This window comes from Paroedura picta, chromosome 11, assembly GCF_049243985.1.
Source record: "Paroedura picta isolate Pp20150507F chromosome 11, Ppicta_v3.0, whole genome shotgun sequence".
Lineage (NCBI taxonomy): Eukaryota > Metazoa > Chordata > Lepidosauria > Squamata > Gekkonidae > Paroedura > Paroedura picta.
In genome coordinates, this window is record NC_135379.1 from 38977926 (window position 1) to 39004917 (window position 26992).

The following is a 26992-nucleotide window of genomic DNA, read 5'->3' on the forward strand; positions in this document are numbered from 1 at the left end:
TTCAGCCTAAGCTTCCTGCTAATGTAAAGGGAGGTGTGATTTCCACTCATTTCCCCTTTCTGCTACAGACCCCTGATTCGCCCCACATGCCATTCTTGAAGGTCTCCTGTCCCCCAGCAGAAGCATTTTGGGAAGATCAGTGGACTGCAATGGGAAGCAGAAAAGTCCCATCTGTTCTGCTGATGGAAGTGCCTTCCAATAGCAGACAGTTAAGTCCACATCCAGCCCACAAATTGCAACCTGTCTCCTAAAACATTTCCTAAAAGATTAACATTATGGCTTGTTGTTTGCTAGAGAGGATTTATGTATGTGACATGCACAGAATGTGCACCATCTTCATTGCTTGTGCACTTGAGATTAGAATGCGGGGGGAAACAGGAGAGGGACTAACTCCATTACAGAAGAAATAGCCATACCTTTCCCTTCCTTTGCCTGTTCGTAGTGCTGAATGCTTCACCTCACAATAATATACCTCTCAAAATGGCAACAGGAGCCCACTTACACTGGCATTCAGAGAGAGAATTGTTGTTTGCCAGTATGCCCCGTGATACTAGCAGCAGGCTCCAGTTTTGTATTTCCCAATGAAATGACAAGGTGAATAACTTCTGGAAACTTCACTGTACTGCCTGTGTTGACATGCTGAGGAGCCCAAACGACTGGTTCTGACAGAATGCCTGTCATCTGCACCCCATCTGGCTGGAGGAGCCCACGGGTCAGAGCAGGCAATTGGACTCCCTCACAGCACCCTCCTGAGTTCCAGACTTGCTGATGACCCTTGAGCTGCTAGTGCTGGGTACAAAAATATCAAGTCTGTGATATTCATTTTGTGACCAGGGAACTGTTAAGATGGCTCGTTCTTCCTTGCCTGACATAAGGCTTCCTTGGGTCTAGTTCTCACAGGAGCCGATGAGTTGATTAATTCAAAAGAAATTCCATTTCAACATCCGGAAGAAGTTCCTGACAGTTAGAGCGGTTTCTCAATGGAACAGGCTTCCTTGGGAGGTGGTGGGTTCTCCATCTTTGGAAATGTTTAAACAGAGGCTGGATAGCAATCTGACAGAGAGGCTGATTCTGTGAAGGCTCAAGGGGGTGGCAGGTTACAGTGGATGAGCGATAGGGATGTGAGTGTCCTGCATACTGTAGGGGGTTGGACTAGATGACCCATGAGGTACCAACCCTATTATTCTATGATTCTAAGTTCTTTCTGTATTTTTCCAGAGCCCTACACTACCAAATAATTCACTGCACCAGAAAACCTAGGTTTTAAGCAAAGGGATATCAGCTTTGCCTTCCCACTCTCATACTAAGGCATGGCAGAAACATGGAAGGAGACCAAGAGATGCTCAATGAGAAGGGAAAACATATTTCCCCCCTTATCCTGCTCTTTCTCTCAGCCCTGTTACAAGATATCTTTATGGGAGAAAGCAGCCAGCATGCCGGACTTTCTTTTACTTCCTTCCTTCCATCTCTTTTGTTCTTACCCCCAGCACCCTCCCCCCTCATGATGGGCTTTTCAAAGCTTCCCTCCTCATTTACAAGTTCCAGAATCACCATTTTCTCCCCATCCTGCTGAAGTGGAAGCAGCCTTCTTTCAATGTTACACTGCCATTTGTATCCGTAACTACAGGCACACTTCTTCCGAGTATACGAGAGGACAGTATCCGTGTGCACTTTGACCCTCAGCTGGTCCAAACTGGTACAAATGGGGGTTGCTCTGATTCTGAAATAATACAAACTTATTTACTGGAATAAGTCCTCAGTTGCTAGGAGCAGAATGGCAGGTTCGGTATGATGCATGACCTGGGGGAATTAGGTCAGAGAGAGGGAAGCATCCCTTGTGGGCAGTTTAAATATGCAAGAGAGCAGAGCACCAAGCAGCTTAAGAGAATAAAATCTTTTTATTAAGAGAAACAAATGTTGTATAGAAAGAGGAGAGAGAGAGAGAGAGTGCTAACTAACTGTCTAACTGTTATGCATTAACTCAGTCTGTTCTGGAAGCATGCAGGGAGGAAGTGGCCTCAAAGCAGCAGGAGGTCTCCAATTGAGCCAATCAGGACTCTGGAGGAGATTATTTGGAAAATGTCAGGAAGTTCCTGTTCTAACTATGCTAAATTCACATCTCTTCTGATGTCCTCTGAAGGATATTCTTCATATGCTTTTGAATCATGCACACTACAAATCTTGCATAGTTGAAGATCCCTTTCCCTGATGGAAGATCACATATCACTTGCATGCCAAGAACCAAAACTACCCCATCACCAGATTAGGGGGCGAGGCCAGCAAGCTACTGATCTATATCTGAGAATATTATTAAAGAATGGTTTTGTGGAGGGAACTGGAGAAAAAGCCCCAAAGTTGTCACTGATTTGGGGGGATTCCCAGCCCACAAGCAGGCAAAAGGAGCCTTAGGACTCTATGCCCTTTCTCTAGTCCTGGAACACTTTATTTGTTTGATTTCTGTACCGCCCTATCCAGGAGACCAGCTTTTTTCTAAAGTGTTTCCTGTCTACTTCCTGTTTCACAAAACGAGGGTCTTCTAGAAACCTGCAGTGACTGATCCTTATGGGAGAGGAGACCTTTGGATGGAAGACTCCCATTCACATGCCATGAGACTGCACATGCCATACAAGGCTACTCATGCAGGAGTGAAAGTCCTGAAGGACAGCTCCATCAGATTGGCAGGAAGGGAGTGCCGGATGTCCTCCTTCACACACAAACAGAGACAAAAGAGGTGGACAAGAGACTGACTCCCCCACTGACGGTACTGGGAAATCCATAACTGGAGATTCTCCGGTGATGGCCAGTTTCTCCGGCTCTGCTCAGCTTTCCATGGAAGGAGTCAGACTAATTAAGGCTTCCCACCAAGCCTGCCTTGGCTCAGACCCAATGGTGGGCAGACAAAGGGGGTGAGCAAAGTGTTGAGGGGTTATGGATTGGAATAATAATGACACGAACACAGGTCTTCTGAACTGCCTTCTCAAGGATCGTGTTGCATATAGTCAGGCCCTCAGACATACAGCTGAGTTCCAGGTTTATTACCTAATATGCAAAACTAAATTCCTGGTTATCTGTTTTCTCTTTGGAATGCCCAACTCACATTTGCCTTAGCTGGCTAAAGCAATTTATGTTTCATTAGGCATGGATGATAACAAATGAAACGGTCCAGATATACGAGGCTTGCTGCATCAGGCCAAAGAGCAATTTGACTATTTCCCAACAACAGCTGACCAGATGCTGCCAGGAATCCCAGACCATGAGCTGAAAGCAGCTGCCTACCTCAACTGCTGGCTTAGCAACCATCCTCGTGCCCATCACCACAGGGTTTTTGAGGGCGTTTTATCACATGAGAACCAGTACAATGAGAACCAGTACAGTTAAGAACATCAGACTCCAATCTGGAGAACCAGGTTTGATTCCCTCCTCCCACATGAAGCCTGCTGCATAAACTTGGGCAAGTTACGGTTCTCTCAGAACTCTCTGGGCCAATCACAGTTCTCTCAGAACTCTCTGGGTCAATCATAGTTCTCTCAGAACTCTCTCAGCTCCACCTCCCTCACAAGGTGCCTGCTGTGGGGAGAGGAAGGGAAGACAGTTGTAAACCTCTGAGATTCCTTCGTGTATAGAAAAGTGAGGTATAAAACCCAACTATTATTAAGAGCAGGAGAGTCTAATCTGGAGAGCCAGGTTTGATTTCTCCATGTGTAGCTAGCTAGGTGGCCTTGGTCCAGTGATGGTTCTCTCAGAGCTCTCTCAGCCCTACCTACCTCATGAGGCACCTATTGTGGGGAGAGGAAGGGAATATAATTGTAAGCTGCTTTGAGACTCCTTCAAGTACATGTCATCATGAGCACAACGTGGAGAATATGGGAGAAAGAGCAGAGGAAGGGAAGTACTCCCTCCACACACACGAGCAGGGTTCATCTGACGGAATTTCCCCCAGAAAAGAGGCATCAGCTAAGAAATAGGATGGATGGCACAGGACAGTATTGATGCATTCTGCATTATTCCTTTCCCCAATAAAATTCCTCTTGTCCAGTGAAATCTCTGGACCAGTGACAAAAATAACATACCCAGGAACTTGATGTTCTCATGTTGTGTGTCTGAGTCATGTTTCCACTCTTTGGGCTAGCCAGAGCAGGCTGTAGGTCTAGTTCTCATAGACAGCGGTAGTCAACCTGTGGTCCTCCAGATGTTCATGGACTACAATTCCCATGAGCCCCTGCCGGCAAACGCTGGCATGGGCTCATGGGAATTGTAGACCATGAATATCTGGAGGACCACAGGTTGACTACCCCTGCTGACAGAGGTGCATGGCCTCAGATTTCAGGTGGGAGTTATATATACAAATGTCCACCAGAGGCCACTGCATTTACCGATGTAGTAACAATAAATCAAGGGTTCATAATTCATTGAGGAATAAACTAATCATGATAGGTCAGCCATGTGTATTAACTCACAGGGCTTTGTATATAAAATGAGGCTGTTGATCAGCTGTTCTCAAATTTTCACCGTTGAGAAACCCCTAAAACATTCTTTAGACTTTGAGAAACCCCAGAAGTGATGCGACCGTGCAGAATATGGTTGGGAAGCATAGCTGATAGATAACAGTCTTCTTTTTTATATGAAAATGAAACCAGCATGACAAAGGGGAGTCATTGCCTCCCACACCCCCTTTTTCCTGCCCAGCCAGGCCATCAGAGTATGCCAAGGCAAGGTGGGGAAAGGTTCTTGCTACTCCCTGCACATTCGCATGGAAATCTGGCCACATGGCCAATAAGGGCTCCAGGAGCAGTTGAAGGAGCAGTCAATAGCATGGGAGGGAAGGCTGGAGCCGTTTCTGCCTGGGTGTCCTGGTCAGGAGGAGAAAAGGACATGTCTGAGCCCAGGAGGCCCCAAACTCCCCGGGCTGTCTCATCTAATCACTTGGCAAGTAACTCAGCTGCATTTCAAGACTGGTAGGATTCTTCAGTCTAAAGAGCCCATTGATGCCTCTGGGACCCCCACCTCACTTATGCACGTCTACATTTCAGCAGGGGCCTAGATACTAGAGGTGGCCTCTGTATCAGGCTAACATTGCATGGCAGCGAGTCACACTGAGAGAGTAAGGAATGGTGGGCAGCTCCTCTGGTAGGCAGGCCAAGCCCATCCAAAGAAGGAGTCCACTGGAGGGCACTCTCTGACAATTCGCTCATAAGAAGCCACCCAGAACTCTAAGACAATAAGCAAGGGGCCGATTCCAGCAATTTCCTCCATATCTCAATGACTGGACAGGAGGTTTCTGCCTTTCTGGAATCACATTGAACCCCCAGCCATCCATACTTCACCATCTAACTTCCAGATCTCCCCAAGGGAACAGTTTTTATACTTCCAATGCAAAAACTGGAAGACTCTCCTCTACATTGCAAAGACTGTCTTTTAAACTAGCTCTTCTTTGCAGAGATTGAATTTTTATCATTCACGTTCCAATGCTAACACCCCATCCCCTCCTCACTCTTGGCAATAAAGTGTAAACAGCTACCCCTTGGCCCCAGTTTTGGTAGCTCATGGACTCCTCCAGTTATTGGGACTTCATGGTTGGCTTTCTGCTCCTTCTGTTCCTCCACCGAATTTCCCTGCTTCATCTTCTTGCTGCCTGGTCAATGGCAAGCCTCCCAGCCTCTCTCCTAGAGCAGGCTTGGATTTTTTTTTTTTTTTGGATTTTCCTCTTGCATTTCTCCCCAAGTAAGCAAGCAGCTTGTTAAGAGAGCCACTATGGTGAAATGGTTAGGAGTGTTGACTTCTAATCTGGCGAGCTGGGTTTGACTCTGCACTCCCCCATGTGCAGCCAGCTGGGTAACCTTGGGCTCACCACTGTGCTGATAAAGCTGTTCTCACCAAGCAGTAATATCAGGGCTCTCTCAGCCCCACCTCCCTCACAGGGTGTCTGTTTGTGGGAAGGGGAAAGGGAAGGCGACTGTAAGCCACTTTGAGACACTTTTGGGTAGAGAAAAGTGGCATACAAGAACCAACTCTTCTTCTTCTTCTTCTTCAAGAATGATTTAGGGATGGTATCTGTGTTTTAGCCTTGCAGGTTCCTCTCCCCCCTTGTGCCTCCATTTTGTTGCTCAATTTAATTTAGTTTCTTTTGTGTTAATTAAATAAAACCCTTCCCCTTTTAAGAACCACGTTTGAGGCCAGTGGCACCTTTAAGACCAACAAGGTTTAATTCTAGGTATAGGCTTTCATGTGCATGTTTCAGGATCTGACTGGATGCCAGCCTCCTGCCATGATCATTTGGTATTGTCATCTGTCAATGTCCCTTGTCATTTTGTAGTCTGTATATTGTCATCTGCCAGCGAGGAGCTGGCCTGGGAAAGTTAATTGATTGTAACGGGGTTTGCTTTGCTTTGCATTGCTTGCTTATTTGCGTAGTCTAACTGCCAATTTTCTCTTGGGAGGATTGAGCTGTGAGCGAGGAGAGTTTGGCCATTATCTGTGAGGATGGCCTGGAGTCAACCTTATGCAAATGATGTTATGTGCACCTGGATGCAAATCTCATTTCCGTGCTTTTCCTGAGAACAGGGGGAAGCCCACCGGTTATCAGTCAGTCAGTCAGTCAGTCAGTCAGTAACCAAACAGATCTTAAAATGATAAAATGAGCTATATAATATAGAATACAAAATAGGCAGCATATTATAAAAGTATCTTAATCAGGACTTTGGCGACAATAAGGGTTACCTCTGGATCTCTGTCGGAGAGCAGGAATTGCAAAGTCATAGACTTACTTGCAGAAGGCTTGTTTCTCAGCAAGGCAACAAAACTATCCTCCCGACATCACTCTAGCAAAATGTGTGAAATGGAATGAGGCCAGGCAGAACTGCATGGGTAGAGTCTCGCCTGATACGGGATACGATTAAACCTTCCCTCTAAAACCTTTGAGGGAAAAGCATTCATTCGAGCAAGAAGAAAAGCTCTTCTCAGGGGTGGAGCATCGAGAAGATGTAGATATGTAGGCATAAAATTTCTCTGCATAGCGACGCCAAAGAATGCTGGGGAGCAAACTCAAGGTTGGGTTATCAGTTGGAGGTGGGGGTTCTGGGGTTATATCGATCAATGCATTGCCTATCAAATCAGTTTCAGCAACAATTCTCATGAGCTTTGTATCACAAGCTTAATAAACTCCTTCTGCTGCTAATGCCAAGTGAGTTCCTTGAGAAAGTTGATGGGAACCTGACGGCATGCACACACCATCAGGTAGCTGCATAAGACACCTTAAGCCCCCTTGTTCTTTTGAGGGTCTGAATCCGGTCCTTGGCCTACACAGGTTTATGATCTCAAAGATATTTTAATAACACGAAACATGTGTGTTTGCTCCATGCTAGGGGTTGCTCCATGGGTACAGCAATTTGGGTAACAAAATGCTTCATTCTGAAATGGAATCAGAGACTTAGCGTGCATGTGCTGATTTTAAAACAAAGGCAGGTGCTCAAAATAAACCATGTGCCAGAATGTTGTTTTTTAAGGTGCACATTTGTATCAGAGCTGTTTTTAATTTTATTTTTAAGGCAGTGAGATTGTTTTCTGGGCCACTAAATGGACGAATACTCACCAATGAGATTGAAACAGCAGCTTTATAAATTGTTTCCTTGCAGTGGGAAATCGTGGCCTACATTGTCTTGATGTCTGAGGATTGGGGAGGGTGCTAAAGGGAAGCCCCCTCCAAGCGTCAATGTAATGATCATTCCTTTGCCCTGCTTCCTGATGATTCCTGAGCTCTTCTGATAAACGGTTTGGCTAATCATTGGAATGGAAGAATGTCAGAAATTCTACTTCAGACATTCTCCTAAGTAATGAAGAAAATCCATCACAGCGGGAGTTTTATCTCTTTCTTTGTTGGATGTAAATAAAATGTTTAGCTAATTTGCATCCATTAATCTTTAGGGCCATTGGTGCTACTGCCGTGCTGTATTCATGAGGGAGTTCTTTTGCATGTCAACAACATAAATAAATAACGCAATATATCCTAAGAGCAAGACATTTCGCTTTAGTTATTATTATTATATTATTCCTACTACAGAAACCCTCAAAAATCATGGGAAAGTTTGTTATTACCATAATGCATTTATCCCATCAGTCCAGACAAACAGAGTTCTTTCATTCCCATTCTGTTCTCACAACAATCTTGTGATGTTGGTGTGGTGGTTAGGAGCCTGGACTTCTAATCTGGTGAGCCAGATTTGATACCGCGCTCCCCCACATGCAGCCAGCTGGGTGACATCGGGTAGAGAAAAGCAGCATATAAGAACCAACTCTTCTTCTTCAGTAATATCAGGGCTCTCTCAGCCTCACCCACCTCACAGGGTGTCTGTTGTGGGGAGAGGAAAGGGAAGGCAACTGTAAGCCACTTTGAGACTCCTGGTAGATAAAAGTGTCATATAAAAACCAACCTCTCCTTCTTCTTCTTCTAGATTAGGCTGGGAGAGTCTGATTGGGACAAATTTACCTAACGCTATCAGGATGGAGTAGAGATCTGAATCCAGGACACCCGGGTCCTAGTCCAACACTCTAGCTCCTACACTACACCAACTCCAATGGCATTTTTACACCCTTGTTGTTGTTGATGATGAAGATTGGATTTATTACCCGCCACTCTTGGCAAAGCCGGCTCATGGTGGGTTACAAAATAAACAATATAATCCCCTAAACCCCCTGTTCCCCTTAAAACCAACAGTTAAAATAAGCTACCCAACAACCAGTGGCACCCAACCCACCCACCTCACTGGGGAAATGGGAGAGGATGACCACTACTGATGACACATGAGGGGACACTCCTCCTTTGGGGAGGCCCATAGATCTCCTTTTGGCCCTATTCGCCCTGGCCTCAACCATAAGCCTGGTGGAAGAGCTCCATTTTCAGGGCCCTGCGGAAATGTAGCAAAATGCTTACCTTAGGTAGTCATTATATTCCAGCCCCTCCATATGAAGTCGCCAACATCCAGTATCTGGGCAGCAAAATGCTTACTACATCCTCCATTTTAAAGTGCTAGTTGGGGAATCGCATAAAGTAGATTCCCCATTCTATTTAGTGCTAGCTAAGGGAGAGCAACCAGCAGGCAACCAGCAGATGGAAGTTATGGATGCTCAGATGTGCTAAAGGCACCTGTCTCATCCCGCCCTCGCACCTGCCTCCCTCTCCCTTGTTCCCGGGGATGAAAATATCTGTTTAAAAATGGCTAACTTCCTGGAGCAATGAACAGACGGACAAGCGTGCAGGTGATGCCAGAAATAATTTTTTCCCAAAGTTGTAACACAAACCATGCCTCTCTAAAGTTCCCCCCTCCCAAATCAGGAATGAGATTAATTTTTCAAAGTATCAAGACTCATGATTCCATAAGGGGTGGCATTCAAAAAGCACTATGCATCTATGAATAGATACATAAGCGTTGAAATGGAGAAGTATGAATTAAAAATAAATTAGTGGCTATTGCAGCACCTTTAAAATATGGAGAAAGGGGATTGGTTGCCTGGATTGATTGACAGGCAGAAGAAAGTCATGTATAAAGCATGTTACTCTCTTCCGCCATTTCCAGCAGCAGTTTTGGAGGGTGAGAAGCATGAAAAGGTGGCAGACAAAAGCGAGACAGCAAAAATGTGAGGAGGGGCCAGGAGACACAATATGATTTAGCGCTACGCCATTCAGCTGACGTAACACTATTTTTAGTGATGTGCGGAAATGTCCTCTACAAACTCATGCCTTTTTGGTCAGTTCATGTCTCTTCTGTGTACTGAAGTGCTGTCTTGAATGGAGTTTTCCTTTTCCCCCCAGAGTAATATCAGACACCAGGAGAGGATACAAATACACTTAAGGAAGCAGAATGTGCATTGAATATTGAATTGTCCCCACTTCTTTCCACCAAGAGCACACAGCCCCTAGGCCAGGTTCTTTTTTCCCTCTTCCAGAACATCCTGTGATCTCAAAACAGCTAAGCCAATGAGTGTTTAGAAAGGGCCCCCAGTTAAGTCCGTTTTCTAGTCACCTCTAGCTCTATTCTCTTCAGGTCCTCCACCCCAATTTCCATTTCCCTCTGTATCCTGACATCTCTAAGCCTCTTTTCCTTGCCCATAGAGCTTCTGCTACTCTTTGTTTTCTGGTTTCCTGATTCATCTCAGCTGAGTTACCTCTGGTGTTTTCTACATAAAAGATGCTAAACAAGAACTTCCTCAAGAATATGGGCAGATTATAGCTGCTTTAGGCTTGAAGATGAATGGGCATGAATTTATTTATCTGATTTCTATCCTGCCACTTTCCATAGACTTGTGGCAGGTTACATAAAATAGATAAAACCCACAATAAAACCAGTCCCCTTAAAAACATAAACCAAAAGAAGATGGTATAATCCCCCTTCCACTCCTGTTATCAGCCATTTGTCACAGTATGGGAGGATCACATAATGGTACTGCGTTGGCTGGAGGAGAGGCCCCAGTTGCTCCTAACCCCGGCCTCAACCAAAGACCTGTCGGAAGAGCTCCATTTTACAGGCCATGCAGACCTTGGACAGCTCCGTTGAGGCCCCCAGCTCTTCCTCATTCCACAAGGTCGGGGCCGGGACCAAGAAGGCCCTGGCCCAGGTCTGGTGTTTTATTTACATTCAGCAGAGAAGGATAAAATGCCCCTGTCATTTTGATGGCAAGGCACTGGACACAGCAGCAACATTTCGGAACAACCACCACGCTACAAAAGCAAAGGATAAGCCAGATCACAACAGCAGAGCATCAGGCCATTTTGCTTTGACAGCCCTTTCAATGGGCTATAAATGGCAGGGATCTCTGTGTGAAGAACAGTTGCTTGGAACTTTATTGGTTTAAAATTGTAACCCTTTTACTGATGACTCATACGCTGACTCGAGCCACCAGGAAAGCCAAAGATCAATATTTTAATGACTAAACAAAGTCAAGGGCTTCCAATTCCCGTTCAACGCAACAAGATAGTGAAGCACGTAAAGCCGCATTGAAACTGAAGAGATCTGAAAATGTTCTGACTAGGGCTGGATTACATCCTAAGTGCTGGGTGACCACCAGCTAAAATAGCTAGCGATGCACCTTGTATGAGATCTGGCTTTCTGAGACTTGGAAGGCTGGTATCATTTTGTGTAATAAGCTCTTGGGTGAGGGGATATCACTGAATCACAAAAGCACCACTGAGGAGCTAGAAAGCATGTTGTGGGTTACCATTAATGTTTAGAGTCTGTTTTATTTCCTCACTCTTGTTCTTGAGTTTATAACGAAACCACCTGTGGCAATTTGAATTGAATTGCTGCTGGAGGCAGATTTCAGAGTGGGTTTCGTGGAGCTCATTTGTTAAGAGTGATAGATTCTAATAGGGAAAATGAGGTTTGATTCCCCACTCCTCCATATGCATTCAGTCAGTTGGCCTTAGGCCAGGCACAGATCTCTCAGAGCTCTCTCAGCCTCACCTACCTCACAGGGTGTCTTTTGTAGGGGCAGGAGGGGAAGACGATTGTAACCTGCTTTGAGACTCCTTCAGGTAGTAAAAAAGCAGGTACAAAATACCAACTTTTTTCCTTCTTCATGTGGTTATGCCTGATATGCCTCCACCTCTTTGGCGCAGGAGATGCTTCAGGAGATCCCAAGGGGCACCGGCTTTTTGTCTGCAGACAGCACCCGTTGAAAAGATGCCTGCCTTGTAGCGAGATGTTTCACTTGCAGCCTACCAGCATTGAGTGATGGGCCCCAGCCCTGCACGGCAGCCATTTTGTTCTGGCACTCAACATTCCAAAAGCACCACAGTCCCAACAAGACCGCGATCTCCATTGGAGGGCAGGCAAAGCTTGTGACACTGTTCTAGGCTTTCTCAACAAGGGTTTCATGAAACACTGGGGTTTCTTGATGGCCCTGGAAGGATTTTCCAAATGGGTGGGAGTTAAATAATATTTTAATATATATTTTAATTCTGTTAAACATTTATCAGGCGAAAGGACCATATATGGTCATCTTGACCCACCCACCCCTCCCAAAATGGCCAGTGATGGACCTGGAGGGGGTGGGAAAGGGAGGAGCCCTGGGTGGGCGTGTCCATAGCCATGCTTCCCAACCATATTCTGCACAATCACGCCACTTCTGAGGTTTCTTGAAGCCTGAAGAATGTTTCGGGGGTATCTCAATGGCAAAGAAGTGACATTATGACACTGCCACTGCAGCACTGACATTCCTTTGTGGGAGAACAATGGCACGCTGGAATTAGCTTATCGACTCAGGAAACACGATGCCGGGCATGTCGTAGTATGATCTCGCTTCTAGAACACTTTTCCATTTAAGTTAATAATGGGTAGAAGGGGGCCACTGAACCAACCTCTAACCTCCAAAGCCCTTCCCTGCTCTGGCACATAAAGTGCCCATTAATGAATAGCTAAATATTTCCCTGCAGGTTTCACAGGCTTCTGCTTGAATGAACAAGAAAGGAGGCGAGCTCTGAAGGAAAATGGGAGTTAATTTATGATTCCATTTGCTTCAAGGCATTTGAATATACTGGAGCTCTCAAAGGGTCAGATTTCCATGTGCAGAAATTGAAGTGGTTGAATACATTTTAAAAATAACTAAAAATGATTGGCTGAAACCCTTTCCCCCCCTTTCTTTTTTGGCATTTGGGTTGGGTTTTTTAAAATTAGTTTTTCTATAATAGGCTACTGATGCTGAGAAAATACTCACCTTCTTGCATAGTGCTGAGGTGGGGGGGACTGCTGGACTTTTTAATGGAATGTCAACACCTAATGGATCACATTGGATGTCTTTTGCTATGGCAAGAGCAGAGCTGACGGTGTCAAGTTTCCTTTCCTCACCTTCTCTCCTGCCTCATTATTACCAGAAACCATTTACATGAAAATAGGATATTTATTTCGCAAAGGTTCCTGGGCTCCCAATGGCTGCTTTCCACAATAAGTCATCTTAATCATTTCCATGGTAACCGACTGTGACAGAGGAACGGCAGAGACAATTTTGAGATTGGGCTTTTTTCAAAGCCAGGAGCAGCCCTTTAAGTCCAGGAGGGACAAACAGGGAAGGTGCCAGGCAGCTGTCTGAGGGGACCAGATGTTGACCTGATTTGATGTAGTGCTTAGGAATGCGGACTTCTAATCTGGCAAGCCGGGTTCAATTCTGCACTCCTCCACATGCAGCCAGCTGGGTGACCTTGGGCTCGCCACAGCACTGATAAAGCTGTTCAGACTGAGCAGTAATATCAGGGCTCTCTCAGCCTCACCCACCTCACAGGGTGTCTGTTGTGGGGAGAGGAAAGGGAAGGCAACTGTAAGCTGCTTTGAGCCTCCTTCTTCTTGATTTGGTAGACCAAATTTCTAGGGAACTGCAGGGGTTCAGAAGCTGAGGAACATGGGAAGAAGAAGAAGAAGAAGAAGAAGAAGAAGAAGAAGAAGAAGAAGAAGAAGAAGAAGAAGAAGAAGAAGAAGAAGAGTTGGTTCTTATATGCCGCTTTTCCCACCCGAAGGAGGCTCAAAGCGGCTTACAACCGCCTTCTTATTCCAAGGCTTGACCAGTTTGAGTCGCCAATCCCTTACTTGGCCATACCAAAATCCATCTTCTTAAATAAAGGATCACTAGTGATGTGATAGCAAGAAGCAATTATTTAAAAATACCTTGTATACTATTTAGGCCCCAAACCTTAGGTTTCATGTCCAGTTGTTTTGCTTAGTGGCACAATAAGCATTTCTCTAGAACAGGAATCGGGCTATATATATAGCTATTTTGCCCTCTTGTTAATTAATCTGGTGTTATACGGCCACCAGATTTCACGCTAGAATTTATTTCATAAAATACTGATCTTTGGTATAGTTCTTTCTAATTACTGGGAGCCAGATGGATTAAAGTATACCCAGGTTTTTTGCATTTGCTAGTGTTTTGTGTTTGTGGCATGTGATGAATGTGAATGATGCTTTATGATTTCTGTAGCTTTGTATCCATCAAGCAGCCAGCAAATTTAAATATAAGCCAGACAAAGGCCTGCATGGGATAATGGGAGGGAAAAACAAGTTGGACCCCCTTTCGTCCTCTGGGATCTGCTCAGTTTCAGGGGGTTGGGCAGACTGATATGACCTCCATTCTTCCAAGTGACATACAGCTGCTCTCAAGAATTCTCCCTTCCTGGCTATTTGCAGCTGTGAACAAAGCAGTTTTTATTTTCCCTTTGTTTTGGCTAATTTACAAATTCATATTTTTCTGCATACTTGGAAAATCCCAGGCATATCTAATCTGCTGATATAAGCATTGTGCTGTTTTCATTATACACATATGAGTAGCCAAGTCACAACTTGATATAGACATATATTAGAATTTTAAAATTCTGGCAATCCCCAGGTGCATGAATTCCTAGATAAGGCACAATAAACAGCTGCCTTTTGTGCCTCCTCTGTAGTTAGTTAACCTGCAGAGAAAAACACCTTGAGTAACTAATTAGTATGTGATCTGTTGGACTCAACTAGGGGCTTATGAGAGCCTTCAGGGCCCATCTTTATTAGTTTCCTCCATCTGCAGTTTCCCCTCCAGTCTCTTACTTCCCTCTTTCCATGCATCCTTCATCATGCCTTCCCTCCAGGCCCATTTCTATCCTTTGATCCATTTTCTTTCCTCTGCTTTCTGGCCCCAAGCATCCTGCTTTTCTTTCCTGCCTGCCTTTTTCTTTCCCACATTCACCTAGGCCTAGTATGCGCAGGCACTTTCCTGTGCTTCCAACAAGCATGTCCACTGGGTTTTCTTTGCCATTTTACATTGATTATTCTCCCTTCTGTGCTCAGTTTGCTTTCTGGGAGCTGTTTTCCGAGGTTTTCTGCAAGCACTTCCCCCTTGTTTCACTTCCAAGCTGAAAATAATTCAAAAGCATACAGATTCCCTTGGATTTCCCCCCTCTGCCCTTTTGCCACCCCTCAAAGGTCACTTCTCACTCACATTGAAGCTGCTCCACCCACTCTGCACCTTCCGCCAGCCTCCCCCTTCATTGATGTATAAACTCCATTTCCCTGTTTTATATTTTTATTTATTTTTTAATAACAAGCAGCATGAGTCTAGCAATCAGAGACTGTTGCTAGTCTCATATCACTGAATTAAAAAAATGTAAACAATTGGGGGAGAGTTTAAAAGGAGCTGTGCAAAGTTTAGTTCCTTGCTGGTATTGAGTTGGAAAAGGGATCGGACAGAAGTCAAATGGTAGCGTCCTATGCAAAAAAAACCAACAAAATCAGTGCTGCATGGGAATAAAATAAGGGGGAGGGGATAATCATCACAGAATGAAATGGACATGGGATGTAAAGAGAGAGATTAAATCTGAGATGGGAAACTTTGAAAACATTTTTCCTTTTGGTGCTTTAGTGAAGGAAGTTTTTTGTTTGTTTTGAGGGGGAGCCATTTTGTCAGTCTCTGGTAGCCTAACATTAAAATGGCAGCTTTGGCATGGCCAAATTAAAGAATCACATGGTATCAATCCATTTGGAGGAAGAGTACAAGCTGCACACGACAGTCTTACTGCCAAGATTACAACCAGTGTGCCAGATCAAATTAGAGAATCACAAAGAGAAAACCACACATCTTTTCAAGGAAAGGCAAGGAATTAGCACTATTATGCAGCTGTGCTAGAGCATTGGCAAAAATACTCCACTATTTTTTTTAAGATTATATTATTATTGATCTGTAGTCCACTCTTTCTCGAAGGATCTTAAAACAGAGATTTAAAACAATTTAAACATTTAAAATTTATTTTAAATTGATCTCTAAATACCACATTATTTAAGCAAGAAAGAAGAAGAAAAGGGTAGGGGGAATAGATTAAATATAGTCTCCCTAATGCAAATTATTAAGGTGAAACTTGGACAGGGGTGCCAGGAAATATATAGATGTTATTCTGGGGCCTCAACCATAGGCCCAACGAAACAAGTCTAAGAAAGCTCTCCAGAGCTTCTGCCAGAGGACTTCTCCCCCACACAAACTGCAGCCCTGTGCAAAGTGTGGTGGATTTGCAGCTGACTCTACACAGGTGTGCATGCACACACACAAATGTTGCCAACAATGACAACTTGTAATGCCAGTGTCAGTGGGTTCTACCATGCATTCTATACTCTGAACATGTTCCCCCATACGATGACTTTTGTGACTCCCATTTTTCACAGTGGCTGATAATACAGCAGAGGATCCGCTGGTGCCCCACAACATGAAAAATGGGGCTTTGCAGCTGCTAGTTAATTTCAAAAAAATAGACTTGTAAATTTCCACATTGGGTGTTCCCCCTTTGTCTGCATTTCTTTCTGCTCCCTTTCAATTTAAAAACTAATGCTAAAATGCATGTGCAAAATCTGAACCACAAGGATTTAAATGTAAGGAGGTTGTTGGACACTATGCAGCGATAGGACAATTGCATTTTTTTTTAAGTTGCCCCCCTCCCAATGAATTACAAGTGAATTTCCACCCTGATTTAGAAAAGTGAGGTTTTTAAAATCTTAGCTGCAGAATAAATATACCAGAGGAAAAAGAATGGTGCACAAGGCAGGCATAAAATCTGAAGCCAAGATTAAAGGCTTACTGCTCTGAGAATCTGCAGTAAGAACTGCATGCGTAATGAGCCCTAAAGTTTCAAAACTGCACCAGCCATTTTGGATTACCTATGCCACCACTGTCACCATTGGTGATGCTGTCTGCAATTGCTCTAGGCAATCCATAATGGATCTCAAAAATCTCACACAAGGCAATCTTAGCATTTTAACCCTCCAATTTTATTCTCTCCTTTTTCAAAATAGGCTCTTCTGATCAGATTTTCTGTACATGTCCCTGTTGTGCCATTTTTTTGATCCGCACTCTGGGGGCTTGTTCAGAATTAGACACAGAGATGTCCTGAGAAGTGGTTAGGAGGCTAGAGTTAAAATTTAATTGATGTGTCTGATGTTGATAGGGATGCTCATCTCTTTGATGACTCTCAGTAGCACAGAAACATTCGAAGAGCTGCAAGCTGTGATATAATACAAGTCAGTAACTGGGTTCAAGTAAAGATCTTGGTTATCACCTACAAAGCCCTTCATGGCTTTGAACCCACATATCTGTAATATTTCTCACCCTGCTGTGCTTTACCACAACATGTTCCTCTGAGCAAAGTCTGCTGAAAGTCCCAGCCTGCATATAGGTGAGAAACCAGCTGAGCATCTGTGAACATTCCGAGAGGTGGCTTCCACCTTGTGGAATGGCCTGCCTGAGGTGGGCAGCCAGGCCCCCACGTTTCTGTCATTCTGCAGACTGTGTAAACCAGAACAGTTCAGCAGGCATTTTTATAAAGGGAATAGAGTAGTAACAGAAGAGAATGGTTCAAAAAGGCACTTTTATAAAGCGAACCGGATCGCTATGCTGTTTATTGTCTGCATTCTTACGACACAATCATCTTTTGTCTTCATTGTCATAGTATGTTATACTTTATACTGTTTTCCATTTCCATGGCTTTCTCATTTTGTAACGGTTGCGTCCTTCACCAGATGTCTTTTGCTGCCTGATTGCATGGTGTTGCTGGTCATATTCTGCCTTGAGTGGCAATGAGAAAGGCAAATGAAAAGTAAATAAATAAACAGTTTGCATTGCAAAATCAGAACAAATTGTGGCATGGAATGCAGCCCTGTGCATTCCCATGTTATCAACGCGGCAGGTCACCATGTTTTGTTTTTCGAAAATCAGTTTTTATTTTCCTGGATTCACATGTTAACGGAGGTTACATCTTTATTCAAATGCCGGTGTAGCCCCATGGTGGCAGGGCCCTTTTCACAGAGAGCAAGTGTGTCCCTCTCCTTGCCAGTCGTCTAAAGCCGAGATTCTTTAATTACAGTCAAGTTGTGCTCCTGAATATAGCGTAGCAGGATCTGACCTCTTCTGTCAAGGGTCTGAAGCCAAGGCCTCAGTCCCTCGATGCCACCCTGGCTTCCCCAGAATTCTTCATCCACGTACAGTGACTGCAGCAGCAGGTTTTGCAAGCATCCTGACCTGAGCACAGTCACCGCTGTCTCAGGAAACCTGGCCGAGGAAATTAAACAAGAAGGAGTGAGTTTCAAAGGTAGAATCCCATAATGCAGGAGCATTGGGGCAAGCAGGCAACATATGAGCCAGTCCTGTTTCAGTTCTCTCAACCATTCAGCTCTGTAGCTTTTTGATTATTTTATGCAAAACTGTTCCCAGGCTGAGAGGTTTGCATCCCTGCAGGTTAACGCCATCCATCTGGTAAATAAACAGTACAACCCTGTAGCACCTCAGAGACCGACAGTTTTACGATGGCATAAACTTCCCTGGACTGGGAGCCAATTTATCTGATGAAGCAGACCCTAATTCTTGGATGTTTACTCTTAGTCAGTCTTTAGGCAGGGCCTGGGGGAGAGGGGGGCGTTTGGATTGGCCTTCACATTTTTGGAGGACCTCAAATTTAGGCTTTTGATGGTAGCTCCAAATGAAATTATACATACAGCTGCAGACATACACAGGGAGGACTGGAAGAAGGCGACACCCGTCATACAACTTGAGCTCCCTATAGCAAGCCACTCTGGCTCTAAACATTTAAAATATGCCACAACTTTTGTAACCCTGTTCTGGCTCGACTTCATTTTAAAATATATATATATACCGGGAGTCTCAAAAGAGCAAGTGGCCCAGGACTTTCTCAACCTCTTTGGGATTGTGATTCCCAACAAGAGACTTTCATACAGCTGCCATCTTGATTTTAATATGAGGTGTTCTTAGATTCAACCCAAAGTCTTGAAAGCCCTCCTCCCCAATTAAAAGTGTCTAACATATGCACATCAAAAGGAGGCTATGTCCCTCTTGTGACGCATACACATGCCCTTCAAGGACAGACCAAAAGGTCATGACCCTTTGGGAGCAATCCTCCCCTGAGATGCTATTTCAAGGATGTACATCCAGGTGCTGCTGCGGAGGCCCCCACCAGAAGTTCCTTATGGTAAAAAAAGAGAAGACATGTGTTTCTGTGACCAAGAGGGCAGCAGTATCCAAAGTGAGTCCCTAAGCACTGTGGAGGCAGGACTGCTTTATTGCCCACAGGTGCCAGGCAGCCCCAGAAGGCTCCAAACTGATAGAGCAGGTGGCAATGCTGAAGGTGGTGAGAGGCATGTCTTGGGCCTCTCATGGCCTCTTGCACCAGTGCCCTTGCCACCTGGACTCCAGGATGGGCTGCAGAAAAAGTGCCACCTGGGCTTGCTGTTAATTCCACCTTGGACCCTGCTAGAGCAGCAGGGAAAGAAGACGCTTGAAGGAGCTGTGAGCCAGGAATGGGAATTCCTGAGAACCAACACAAGTAAATCCCATTCATTTGCCTTTCTTTCTGTGAGCGGTTGACTGGAAGTAATCTCCTACCCAACTATGTGCTCTTAACTATACAGAATAATATTTCTGGAGGACGGGAGGAGGAAGGGGTGTCACTGGCCATGAAGCTCCCAGACTTTCTGCTAAGAACACTTCTTACCCGTCGATGCCTTGCAGCAACCTGAAGTTGAGTTTGGCTTCTGGGTGGAGAGGCCTGCCTGCGTTGTCAATAAATACTAAGCGAGAAGGCTCACTGCTCCGGATCTACAAAAGAAGGGTAAACTCAACAACAGGGAGCCCTGTAAAAGTGCTAGGAGTTTTAATGAGACAACGGCAATGTCTCTTTTGAGCATACTTTACCGGCACTGGGTCTCAAGCCCATTCCCACGATATGGTCAATTTATATCATTTTGGGGAGGGGGGAGGAATCATGACGAATGGAATAGTATTATGGGGTGACAACGACTGGGAACAGCATACCAAGATATGAACCAAGGCTAGCTCAGAGGGGTTTCGGCATTTCTCATGAAGCAATTCTTGAACGCAGGCCTCAGAAGGATCTGGCTGAAAGCCACAGCAGTATCGATCCAGGCGGTCATGGACCTGTGGGTGATGTGGTATATTCAGAGGCATCAGAAATCCATCATACCAAACAATGACCCTTCATGTGTTTAATATCAGTATTTTGATGTGACTAAGCTCCAGACAAAACGTTATGGCACTGGATAATGCACTTTCAATTCACTTTTAGGGCACTTTAGTGACCATTTGCAAGTGCATTGGGCATTTCACACAATAAAATCCAGATGTAAAGTGCATTCATGTGGATTGAAAGTGTATTATTTAGCATGACTGAAAGGGATAACACTCTGGGGACACCTCAGGTCAAGAAATCAATGCAAGGATGATTCTGAAGCCTCCCCACCACCGCTCAGGCATAGCACAGTCCAAACTGCCCCCCCTTCTCATTCAGACCTTACTGATCACTTAGGCTACTCATTGGAGAGGGTTCCCTTCTGCTATGTGAGGAATCTTCCACTGGAAGAAAACTTTTTCCTGACTTCTTTGACCAACAGGAAGAGTTTCCATAAAATTTCAAGTCTGAACATTCTGGAAAGACAGCCCCAAAGCAACTGCAGGGGAAAAAGACGCGGTGAGGCAAAGGAAAACCCAAAAAGTGGGCAGATTGTACAATGTTAGGTGGAAGCCCACCCCCACCCCCACCCCAGTGCAGCTTGGAAGCAAGATGTATGCGTGGAGAAATCCCCAGTGCCATCCCCAGTCAAACAGGTTTTACAGATTTTTAAGCGCTTAGAAAAACCTGCAGATCTGCTTACCTGAGACAACGGTGGGATTAACATACAAAGAGAGCCCTCTGCTGTCTGCATCACAGCATCTGGGCCTCACACACACACACACACACACACACACACAATTAATGCTCTTAGCCATCATGTCAGCAAACTGGCAGGTTTCTGGGTTTGATTTCCTGAGACACGAAAGCAGGGCTATTTCTCCAAGGAAAGCTGAGCTGATATTCACACCGTTTCAGCAGATGGTGCGTCAACAGACGATCTAAACGTGTGAGAGTTGGCAGTCTGTGCCTCTGCCTCTGCTTTCTCACCTTCTGGGGTTGCCAGGGAAAATAATCACATTCCAAAAGATATCGGAGAGCCTCTATTACACAGTTGGTGGCACAAAAATGCCTGGGGGGGGGGGTTAGGTTGGATAGGATAGGGATGAGGGCAGGGGAAGAATCCAAGCCTTAGGAAAGAGCAGCTGCCCCAATAAATGGAACAGCTGGGGGTGACATTCTGTGTCATTTAACATGAGCATAATGTCTGAGTGGAATTCTTGAGGAATTCTGCTTTGTAAGTTTTAAAAATCCAGCATGTTTCTGGTCCTCTCTGCAGTGGACAGCACACTCACTCTAACAAGGTCTGCAACTATGGCTTCAGGCTTATCAGAGCGATCTTGAAGAGTGTTATACTACGTCCATTGAAGTCAATCAGTGTACAAAGGGGTAACTCTGCTGGGGGTTGCACTGCATGCTTCTTGAACAAGAACTTCCTACCATGTACACAGCAAACAAACTCTGAACCCTGGAAGAGATCTGAAATGCAACATAGGCCTCTGCTACTCTAAGAGAAGGAAAGTCCCATTAAGGAAAACAAGCCACTCGGTGTGCTAAAAGTTACCATAATAGGATAGCTGTCGTAGCTATTGTCTCGTAACTGGAAGTTACAAGTACGGATGTGAAGTGTTCATTTTAATGAAAGCAAAACTTATCCCTTGTTTTCCTGCACAGGATATTCCATGTAGCCCTTCACCTCGACTATCCTAGTACCAGCCAAAAAATTGCATATTGATACACAAAGTAAGAAACCATCTGTGGAAGTGGAGCAATCTAGGAAAGAAATCAGAACCATCCGCCAACTGTATCAGATTCCGACTGCTAAGCTTCAAGGCAACCCTGCTCCCCAATCATTGTTTACTCTGAAACTAGCCTCACGAGGGCCTTCAAATTCATTCCTAGGTAAGTATATTTCGAACTGCCAGCTTAACATTCCTCACATTTCGTGTATCATTTTGCAACAACAGAATGGCTCCTAGAATAATTTCCACATGAAATTATATGCGAACCAGTCTGCCTTCCCAATGGACCCTGCGTTCAGATTATGAATACCGTCAGCTAGACCCTGGACAGCTACAGTTCAGTGCTGCCTTCAGAACTGGTTGCAGCAATTGCACCTTTTCACGTACGTGCACCCAGGGAAATACTTCCAGGAGCCACTCCAAGGCTCGACAGCACAGCCAGCTCTCTTGAAAAGTGGCTCTTGCTCACTTGCTTGGTTCACTTGCCTAATGCCCAGAACAAAAAGGAGAAAATATCCTGACCCAAACCGAAATCAAGAACTGAACATGGTCAAAATAAGGAAGATGAACTAAAGCCTCTGTAGCGCCGAACACAATTTTAAAATTTACTACTAATATTTATTGGAGTTAAAAAACCAAGGCCTCAATAAAATCAGTGCATACGTGCACACCAATGCTTCCACTGACCAGACACATTTTGGAGTTGCTGCCTTTATCAAGGGTCAGGCAAAAATTAAAACAGCATACATAAAAGACAACAAATACAAGAAAGCTCCTTTATATAACCTTCATATGGCCTTTTATTGAGCCTGAGCTATAAGCCTTGGGTTTTTAACTTCAATACGTATTTTTACTTGCTTAATGGTCCATGTTTCATGCCATTTTGAATGAAAAAGCATTTAATGCATTTCATAAACAACTTGGTGTAGTGGTTAGGAGCACCAACTTCTAATCTGGCGAGCTGGGTTTGATTGGTCCCCAACCTTTATATCACCGGGGACCAGTTAACGCTTGACAATTTTACTGAGGCCCGGGGAGGGGGGGGGGGTGCCAAAGGATGTCGCCGCTGCCTGAGCCCCTGCTCCACTTGCTTTCTTGCTGGTGCCCCTGACTTCCCACCGCCCGCTGGGGGAAGCTGCCAGCAGCAGCTGCACAGTGCCATGCCAAGGGGGAGCCCCAGGCATGGCAGCCGCCGGAGAGCACCAAAGGTGAGCCGGCAGCAGAGTGGCAGGGCAGACTCTGAGGAAGCAGCCGGGGAGGAGTACAAGGAGGAGCCGCGGTCCGGTACCGACTGATCTCCGGACCAATACCAGTCCCCGGACCGGGGATTTTGGACCACTGTCTTAGAGGATCAAAAGATCATAGCCCTAAAACTTTTTTTTCTGTCTGTCACGGAGGCTTCAACTATGCAAGTACCAACAGAAGCAATTAAACTTATCACCTGACATTTTTAAAAAATCTTCCTTGTACACACACTGCAAATGCCATTATGATCAGAGAGGGTGGCCCTTCTTTGCATACCCAGGGAATTGCTGATTGCCACTGTGGGATGGTGGGTGAATTTCCGCCAGGCCAGACTGGCTCCGGAGATTTCTGGTGGGGGGATCACTTGGTGGAGGGAACATTGGGGTCACTATGGGTGGGCAGGTAGTTATGAGTTCTTGCATTGTGCAGGGGGTTGGACTAGATGGCCCTGGGGGCCCCTTCCAACTCTAGGATTCTATAAATGCTTCTAAAGTGTGTTCACATCTCGGTACACTCTCTTCCAATGACTGTTCTTTGCATCCTTATTCCTATAGAAGAGACGCCTGCAGAATGATTGGAATGATATCAGTGAAACAAGCTGGGATTTGTTTTTTAAAAATCTACAGTAGTATCTCTCTGTGAGTTTGGGGAGTTTTATGATGAATTTCAATCCGTGTCGCTGGCCTTTGAGACACTGTATGAAGCAGCCATATATTAAGGGAGCTGCAAATAATACAGTTATGGGAAAGGCCTATAATAACATTTAATAGCGGGAAAGCTATCTCATCTCAGTGGAATGTAATTTCTAAGCTCTTCTGTAAAATGGCTGATTCTTAGCAGGAACAAACCACTTGGAGGGCTGATTTATACAGTCAAAATCTCCTCCATCAAATGCATTCAGAGCCATCTGGAGTCATATCATCACCTGGAGGCTGTAATGTATCCAATTCTATCTTAAGTGCAGTGGAAGCAATTTCCAAGATGGCGGCAGAATTTGCTCTAGTGAATCACTGATGCCGCTGCTGGATGCAATGGGCCGTATCAGTGCCCAATCTGTTTCTCGTGGAGATTTTTCCATCTGAACTTACACAAGGCAGAGAGTAGGGGGGAAAGATGCAAACGTGTTGAACTGGTCTCTATAGGCTTACTTGGACTCAAACATTCTCATTTCGTTCTTTCTTGGTCTAGCCTCTCTAAAGGTCTTTTTCAAAGGGACATTTTGAACACCCATTCCAACACAACAGCAACAGCAGCAGCAGAAGAGTTGGTTCTTATATGCCGCTTTTCTCTACCTGAAGGAGTCTCCAAGTAGCTTACAATCGCCTTCCCTTTCCTCTTCCCACAACAGACACCCTGTGAGGCTGAGAGAGCCCTGATATCACTGCTCGGTCAGAACAGTTTATCAGTGCTGTGGTGAGCCCGAGGTCACCCAGCTGGCTGCATGTGAGGAAGTGCAGAATCGAACCCAGCTTGCCAGATTAGAAGTCCGCACTCCTAACCACTACACCTGCTTTGGATCATGCTCAGCCCTTGTGTTGCCAGATGTTTTAGATCATGCTCTGTTGCTTCAGCACGTTTACAGCATCATCCTGAGCAGCATTTTATACCTTCTATACCCAATGGACTTAGAAGAGTGTGCCTCTGCTTCGGATGACGCTGCCAGAAGACTGGAAAAGAAGGGAACGCTCAGAAACGGAAATCTGACACCACTAACGCAAAAATCTTGATTTTTAGACCTGTGCAAATTAATGTTCCTCTGGAGCGGCACATTTTGCTACACTGTTTTTAAACGTCCTGCCTCTCTCGACCAGTCCTTATCTAGTCTCTACTTGGCTTCTTCAATTCATTTGGTTCCAGTCTTGCCCAGACCCCCCCCCCCCCCCACACACACACACAGACTGATGGGTCGGTCCCTGAGAACTGGAGCCCAGAGCTTAGGCAGCACACTGGTTTCCCAAAGCTCTGAATTCCAGCACCATAATCCAACATCCACTCAACCCTGGGAATGTTATTAAAGACAATATAGATTTTTAAATAGGAAAAGAGAAATTGTGAATTTTTTCCTGTATAAATTTCATTTCCTACTGGTGCTGAACAGGAATTTCAAGACTTGCCAAAGAAAGGTTTTAATTTTTTTCATTCTGAGACCAGCTCTCTTTCCCCCCCCCCTTCTTTTTTTTCTTTTTCTTTTTCCTTTTTTTGGATGTCCACACAGATTTTCACAACCAGCTTGTGAGGCAGCTGGTGACTGGCTGGCTGGGAGAGGACGGCTGTTAGCAACAAAAAGGTTTTGCTTGTCCTCAGTTTTCGAATGTACGTTCTCAGGGTGATACACAACTTCCTAACTGATGTGTCAGGTTTAGTTTTCAGGATTCATAAACCAGCAGTGTCAAAAATATTTTTGGTTTAGGCATTTTATCTAAGCACTAAAAAACAACAAAATGTTCTCTGTTTCTACTTTTAAAAAACATCTTGGCCAAACCTACCCCTCTCCTATTTCTTCTATAACATTATTGTTTAGTGGGGTATAGAGGAAAAATCAAGATGAAAAGGGGGATTTCTAGAGCCCCTTTTACCTGTAGAAGAAAGTCAAAGAGCGCCAACTTGGACCATTCTGAGTGATGGACAGTTAGACATGGGGCTTTCCCAAGAGAAGTTCTAGAACCTTTCATTCCACACTGTTGCTTCAGTAACCCTTGATAATGTTTCCATCCCAGAGCAAAGGAGTTCTGGTCATTGTTGGAATCATTTAAGTGCTGTATATCAGGTGCCCACCATACAATGGGTCGAGTCTTCCCTCTGGTATACTTGTAGGGCAGCAGGTGACTGTCAAACTTCCTGGCCACCATAGGCAGGCTCCGATGCAGTCCCAACACTCTGTCCAAGTGAAAAGCCAGAACCTCATAGAGGTCACTGGACCTCTTGATTAAGCCACATAGCTCCTCCAGACAGAGTCTTTGTAGGTCACGTGAAAAGGCATCTGGGTTGGACGAAAGGGCAACTCTCAATATTTGCCCATGAGCAGGAATTCTGGCTTTGTTTATAACTGCAGTATTAGCCAGAAACTTCATCTTCCGTACATCGTCAAAAGTAAACCAAGGCAAGATCTTCTCGCCAAACCTCAATCTACCTTCTGGTTTTCTAGGAAGGCCTCTGTATTGTGGCTCTTTGCACCATTCCGATTTCTGTAGCTCCTCGGTTTCTGTGGCCCCAAAATGCCATTGTGGAGTATGAGAGGGAATATTATCCATCAGTCCCCGAGTGCCTGTCATGCTCTGGAAGAACTGCCTGTCTGAGACAATAGCTTTGATTAAACTGGATTGGTGTTCAGGGCCAGCTGTCTGCACATCTGGTTTGCATTGCTCCCGTGATACAGCTTGCGGGCCTGCTGAAGAGTTCTTCTGATATAAAGGAGCTCCACGCTTTCCGTAATCATGTGAGAAAAGGGAAACAGGGGCCTTCTGTGTTTCCCCCCCTACCTCCTCCTTTGTACAAGGGTAGAAGCGACAGCCATTCCCTGCGTTTCTGAAGGAGCCACCGAGTTCCCTTTTGTTCCCATGCTTAGACCTGAGAAGATAGTCCGGGCATTGTGGTCCTCTGCCCTGCCCAGAACATTTCCCAGCACGGTTTTGCTTTTGAATCTGCCTTTTGTACTTTCTCTTTGCTTTCATCACCTTTCGTCCACCCCAGTTGTCGGGCTTGATCTTTTGCTTCCAAGAGGAGCTGGGGTTTGATGGGCTTTGTCTCCGCTGAGAGCTGGGCCACTTCCTGTGGCTAAAACGCCATGATTGCCGGCCAACAGAAGCAGTCGAGTTCATCCACAGACATTTGGACTGGACACTTTTGTCGCCCATCGGCAGATACTGGCAATCTGACCCCTTGAAGGTGCTCAGATATGGTGGAGGGTAACTAGTAAGGGCAAGCATAGATAAGGCAAGCAAGAAGCAGCATCCTGTGACACGTGATCTCTTCAGCCGCATCCTGTACCACCATCTCTGGACCTGTGGAATTAGAAAGGAAGCTTTATTCACCC

At 45.1% G+C, this 26992-nt stretch overlaps 1 protein-coding gene across 3 annotated transcripts in view; it reads right to left on the reverse strand.

Moving 5' to 3' along the window:
- Positions 1–16744: 16744 nt before the first annotated feature.
- GASK1A (golgi associated kinase 1A) overlaps positions 16745–26992 on the reverse strand; it is a 31257-nt gene continuing 21009 nt past the window's right edge. For 2 of the 3 annotated variants that reach the window (XM_077303238.1, XM_077303237.1), the window contains exons 2-5: positions 25536–26960; positions 19819–19941; positions 19499–19602; positions 16745–18042 (exon numbers count right to left, since the gene is read on the reverse strand). In XM_077303238.1, coding sequence (XP_077159353.1) covers positions 17832–18042; positions 19499–19602; positions 19819–19941; positions 25536–26960 — 1863 coding nt within the window. In that variant the 3' untranslated portion in view covers positions 16745–17831. The remainder of the gene's footprint in view (positions 18043–19498; positions 19603–19818; positions 19942–25535; positions 26961–26992) is intronic. The other variant, XM_077303239.1, reaches the window with a different exon arrangement.